Source organism: Diplotaxodon limnothrissa, linkage group LG9 (assembly GCF_057381915.1).
Source record: "Diplotaxodon limnothrissa isolate DT_005_m linkage group LG9, D_limnothrissa_male_GT1.1, whole genome shotgun sequence".
Taxonomy (NCBI): Eukaryota; Metazoa; Chordata; class Actinopteri; order Cichliformes; family Cichlidae; genus Diplotaxodon; species Diplotaxodon limnothrissa.
The window spans coordinates 622156-628208 of NC_140604.1; the positions used below are offsets into that span (position 1 = coordinate 622156).

Consider the following 6053-nt stretch of genomic DNA (forward strand, 5'->3'; position numbering starts at 1 on the left):
TGTTTCAAGGTAAAATCCCCACTACAGTCTAAGAATGATTTACATTTACACAGCAGACTGTGAAATTAAATAAAATAAGCTGTTATATTTTACTATAGTAGTCACAGGCACCAGGAAAGGAGATGCAGTATTTGCAGTATCAGTACATACTGTAGCAGGGCTTCAGCAGAGTTTTCCCATCTTCCCAGTGTCAAAAATAAGGTTGTTTCACAGAAACTAAATGAAAGTCCAGTGTTTGGCTGAGGAATGCTGAGCGACATATGTCCGTGTGTCCAGTTCAACGTACCGCGAGAGATGTGTAGTGAAGCACATACTTTATACTACGCCCTTCTTTTCACCGTTTGCAGCTTTTTTCTTGCGCTTGCAGCACACCACTGTGACGGTGATGATGATCCCGGTGAGCAGTAGGATGAGGATGATGGCAGAAATGATCACTGCAGGAGAATACACTGTGGAAAACACAACACAGTCTGTCACAGCAAAGCTTTACTGCTCATTTCTAAGCAGTAACCCACACGGGAGTACGGATGGGCTGGCTTTTATACAGTACTGTAGTCTTAAGTACTCAGAGTACTTAAGACTACAGTACAAGCCACACTGAAGCTTTTCACACAAATTCACAGGCAGACTCTGTGTGGTGTTTGAACCATGTAACACAGTCACACGCATGCTGTGTGAGCAGAATCATCTGCAGCTCAACGTGACAAAGACCAAAGACTGTGGACTGTGGGAGGACCAAGAAACCTGTGACCTGCTTCAGTCCAGGAGGTGGATGTGGACGTCGTGGAGGAGCATAAATGCCTCAGAGTACACACAGAAAACACCTGGACTGGGTTAGAAGCACCACCGCCCTCTAGAGGACGGGCCAGTCGTCTCTGAGGTCCTTCAACATCTGTCGGACAATGCTCAGCATGTTCTGTGAGTCTCTGTGGTCGGCGCCGTCCTCTGTGGAGGCTCACAGACGCCAGCAGACTCAACAAACCGCTCAACAAACGGGCCGATCGTGGCTCAAGAGTTGGGAGTTCATCTTGAATCAGACGGTTGCCGGTTCGAGCCCCGGCTCGGACAGTCTCGGTCGTTGTGTCCTTGGGCGAGACACTTCACCTACTGGTGTTGGCCAGAGGGGCCGATGGCGCGATGTGGCTACTGCTGTAGCTACTGCTGTAGCTGCCTCCACCAGTGTGTGGATGAATAAAGCGCTTTATAAATGCAATGCATTATTATTATCCATAAGTGACATTCATAGGTAATGATATTTGTACATACCTATCAATGTTCCAGTAATTAGAGCTGTTTTGTTATATTTTGTAAAATATTGTATTATTTATTTAGTCACTGTTCTTGCTGCTGTGGAGACGCTGTGACCACGGAGGATTAATGACGTATTCACACACTTGGTTTAACTTTACTAATTAATACTGCATTACTCTGAAAACAAAACAAAGTGATGAGTAATGTGATTACTTTCACTGTTTGCTAATTCAGAATAACATCTGCAGACAGACAGTCCACAGTGACGTGGCTCCGTGTGGGGTTATTGCCTGTTACTGTAGCAGCTTCCTGTAGGGGGCGCTGTGGGATTTCTATTAAGAATCCGTGCACCCACGGCACACTGCAGCTGTAGTTCATCACAAACACCTTCAGAGTAATGAATGCAGAAGTGCTTTTTTCACAGGTTTCACAGTCTGAGGGGAAACATCCTGATGTTTTTGTGTGAGTTACTACAAACACTCACTTTAACACGTTTGTGTTATTGTTCACATATAAAGCACACTGAGGTCACGTGTTGTATAAATAAAACTGGATTAAAAGTAGATGTAATGTTGTTTTAGTCATGAAGAACTCTGGAGGTGCTTGACGACCACCTGTTTCACTAAGACAATAAATAAACATGCTGTGAATTTATAGTCCAAATATTTACGGACGGATGTACACGCTCTGGACGCACATCCGCACGAGGCCGTGGGAAGTGGATGTGCTGGGGTCCTGGAGCGCCCCCTGTCCCAAAGGCAGACATCCCAGCACCACAGCATTGTGTGTAAGCTCTGGTATTTTGGCCCCGCCCTCTCATTCTGTAGACTGAACTGGAGTCACAGTCGTGTAATAAACACCATCAGATCCAGGCACGATTTACTGCCTCACCTCTGTTTCCCAGCTCCTTCGCACCCACACAGACACACACCGGAGAAGAAAGCCTGGCCCAGTGTTCAAACACTTTACAGAGCTTTTGCAACCTTAACAGTTAGTGTTCTCCTCCGCATCAAAAATAAACACACAGAGTTTGTGAAAACTCCATTTTCACCTCACAAAATGATAAGTTACTCATCAAGTCAACAGGCTTCTGCAGACGATTGTTAGTCAAATAAATCACATCCTGCTGTACCGCTGCTGTGTCAGCAGCTCGTGGTCAGTGCTGTGCTGAAATAAAGAGCTCACCTTCTATGATGGTCTGGTTCTCGTCTTTTGAGCACTGCGGGGGACTCAGGTCTCCCAGCTGCTTGCCATAAGTGCGGCTGGGGATGTAGGCTTGGACCTGGAAGCAGTAGCTCTCCCCGTGATCCAGGCCAGTCACCTTTATCATACTTGTGTTGTAGTTGGATGTTTTCTGTGGACAACAGAAGGGAAAGGCCCGTGATGTCATTCACGTATGTTAAAGACTGCTGTTGTGATGTCAGTCTGTGGTGGGTGCTCCTCACTTTGCCAGTGCTCTTATTCTTCCAGTAGGTGACTCTGTAGTGGAGCCGCTCAGAGAAGATGTCCCTCAAAGTCTGCAGGTGTTGACCGTTGGCGATGGCAGTGGGTGAGTCTGTCACGTTCAGGGTGGCGCTGCCTTCACTGACCTCCAGCGTGAACTTGGGCCTGTCGAGTTCAGCTGTGGAGGAGAAGTATTTTTGAAACTGCTGGATATGCACATGTGTGTCCTGTGATCACTGAAGTCTCTGTTAACCTTCCAATATTACACTGAACTAAATGAGAATGACAGCTTCAACAAACAGCTTATGTGTTGACATAAAATGATCAGCTTTTCTTTGAGTTTGCTGAATGATCACATAAATAATCTGCTTATGTTAACATTGCTCTCTGGACCTGTAGACAGAACGACCCCTGATGACCGGGTGTCACACTGTGGGCCACTGCGGACACTGTCGTCTCATTGGAGGACACTTCAAGTAGTACAAAACAAGAAAACAGGAGTGTTTGTTTGTTTGTTTACTTTTCAAATATTGTAAAACAAGACTAAACTTTATTTCCTCTGAAGCCGTTCACTGGACGACTAAATAAACACAGGGGTCCTGTCTGTGTGACACGAGGCAGCAGCGCTGCTGTCATTGTGTTCCTGTTTAAGTCAAGCGCAGAGGTAGGGGTGACCTCGGCTTTGAGACCGCTGCCTGATGACATTGTACCTGACAGAGAAACTGTGACGGGCATTTCTTTATTGGATGGGCAACAACTTTGTGAAAGTCTACAGATCCAGGGACCGATGACGGAAACAACCCTGTGAGTGTGACGGTGAGACTTCTTTGCATCATGCTCACTGAGGGCGACCATGAGAGCGGGTGTGTTACCATGTTAAACTGTTCCTGCGCTGGCTTCATGCGCTCTCCCGGGCATGCTTTCATTTCTATGTTATTCTGATTTATAAAAAATAATATCAAAGGGTCTTACTGTCATCGTATGGGCAGAATTTTGGCGAGGTTTTGTGGGGAAACTCGGAGAGTTCAGAGGTCGCCCCCTGTGGGGGCTGAGATAGGACATCAGCTACGTAGCAGGCTTTGGGGTCAGTCATGGCGGTGGAGAGATCGCACATCGTTTGTGACGACCGGATACAGTTAGTGATTCTCTGTGCGTTCCCACCAACCCTGCAACATATGACGTGTTACACATAGTTTACATGAAACACCCACATACATGAAAACGTGCTGCCGTAGGTGAACTGATGGGGCTGTGAGGCCAGGTGTGGATGGTACTTACGGAGACAGTTCCACTGTGTAAGAGTAATCCGCGGATGGTTTGGGCTCCCAGACCAGAACCGTTTTAAAATTGGTGGATTTCCAGGTGACGTTCTGCGCTTGTGGATACGAGCCTGCAAACAAGGAGTGGATCAGTCACATGATGAAAATCAGACATTACTGATCCTGCTGAATGACTGAAGCTCTTTAACACAGTGTTGCACATCCTTTAGCAGCAAAACGACCCAAACTGTGCTCAGATTCATCATTTCATCAGGTTCACATGGTGAACATCCCAGAGCTGCGCTCTTATCAGTGGAGAAAAAGGCCCCACTCATGTAGTTTTACGGACGGACTGTTCCAGCTGCACTTTGCTTTGTGACCACAGTAAGTGTGCCACCCACGGAGCACACCACAGCTTCTCCCCTCTTACACCGAGGATCGCAAATCTGTCTGAAACATCGTCGCTTGTTTGCAGACCTCGGGAGTGTAAGTACCTCCTTCCTCTTTAGCTGGGGGCAAAGAGTGCAGCTGTCTCACTCTTTTCACAATTCAGATCAAACTGAGGTTATTGTACTCGGCCCTGAAAATCTTAGAAATATGGTATCTAAGCAGATCCTTACTCTGGATGGCATTACCTTGGCCTCCAGTAACACTGTGAGGAACCTTGGAGTCATTTTTGACCAGGACATGTCCTTCAACGCACATATTAAACAAATATGTAAGACTGCGTTCTTCCATTTGTGCAACATCTCTAAAATTAGAAATATCCTGTCTCAGAGTGACGCTGAAAAACTAGTTCATGCATTTATTACTTCCAGGCTGGACGACTGTAATTCATTATTATCAGGATGTCCAAAAAACTCACTGAAAAGCCTTCAGCTGATCCAAAATGCTGCAGCAAGAGTCCTGACAGGGACTAGAAAGACAGAGCAGATTTCTCCTGTTTTGGCTTCCTGTTAAATCCAGAATTGAACTCAAAATCCTGCTCCTCACATACAAGCTCTTAAATAATCAGGCCCCATCTTATCTTAATGAACTTGTAGTACCATATCACCCTATTAGAGCACTTGGCTCTCGCTCTGCAGGCCTACTTGTTGTTCCTAGAGTATTTAAAAGTAGAATGGGAGGGAGAGCCTTCAGTTTTCAGGCCCCTCTTCTGTGGAACCAGCTTCCAGTTTGGATTCAGGAGACAGACACTATCTCTACTTTCAAGATTAGGCTTCAAACTTTCCTTTTTGCTAAAGCATATAGTTAGGGCTGGACCAGGTGACCCTGAATCCTCCCTTAGTTATGCTGCAATAGATGTAGGCTGCCGGGGATTCCCATGATGCATTGAGTTTTTCCTTTCCAGTCACCTTTCTCACTCACTATGTATTAACAGACCTCTCTGCATTGAATCATATCTGTTATTAACCTCTGTCTCTCTTCCACAGCATGTCTTTATCCTGTCTTCCTTCTCTCACCCCAACCAATCACAGCAGATGGCCCCGCCCCTCCCTGAGCCTGGTTCTGCCGGAGGTTTCTTCCTGTTAAAAGGGAGTTTTTCCTTCCCACTGTCGCCAAAGTGCTGCTCATAGGGGGTCATATGATTGTTGGGTTTTTCTCTGTATCTATGAAGCGCCTTGAGGCGACTTATGTTGTGATTTGGCGCTATATAAATAAAATTGAATTGAATTGAATTGAATTTCACATGTGAGGCCAAATAAAAAAACAGACGTGTTCTGACTGTACCTCTAAGAATAATGATGATAATAATAATAATAATAATAATAATAATAATAATAATAATAATAATAATAATAATAATAATAATCACGAGAAGAAGAAGCGTTTCTGTCGCTGCATCCACACTAGGAGAATGCGCCGGACTCACCTGAGGCAGACAGCAGCATGGGGAAAAAAGAAAAGTAAAGAAAATAAAATCCTGCTTCTATTCTTGTGGTCGCCATGGTACCCTCAGGAAGTGTAGTCCAGATCAGACAGCTATCCGCGTGCAGTCCCGGAGCCTCCTTTCACACTGGGATACTTTTCGTTTCTGCTCAGGACTAAAAACCTCCTCTCGTAGCAGTTTAACTCAGTCCAACATGACCAAATAAGGAG

The 6053-nt window shown here is 45.6% G+C and overlaps 1 protein-coding gene across 1 annotated transcript; it reads right to left on the bottom strand.

Moving 5' to 3' along the window:
* Positions 1-207: 207 nt before the first annotated feature.
* f3a (coagulation factor III, tissue factor a) lies at positions 208-5845 on the bottom strand. The gene is made up of 6 exons (XM_085363232.1): positions 5827-5845; positions 3973-4084; positions 3667-3860; positions 2697-2872; positions 2437-2605; positions 208-449 (listed from the first exon to the last, which is right to left on the bottom strand). Exons 1-6 carry the CDS (start codon positions 5843-5845, stop codon positions 316-318), a joined length of 804 nt encoding a protein of 267 aa, XP_085219358.1. The 3' UTR covers positions 208-315.
* Between the last annotated feature and the right edge of the window lie 208 nt (positions 5846-6053).

Bases quoted from the DNA above. Each gene is read 5' to 3' on its own strand.
- f3a (XM_085363232.1), bottom strand. The intron at 3,861-3,972 runs GTAAGTACCATC...CATATGTTGCAG, and splicing joins TACACAGTGGAACTGTCTCC to GGTTGGTGGGAACGCACAGA. The intron at 2,606-2,696 runs GTGAGGAGCACC...TGTTGTCCACAG, and splicing joins AGAATAAGAGCACTGGCAAA to AAAACATCCAACTACAACAC.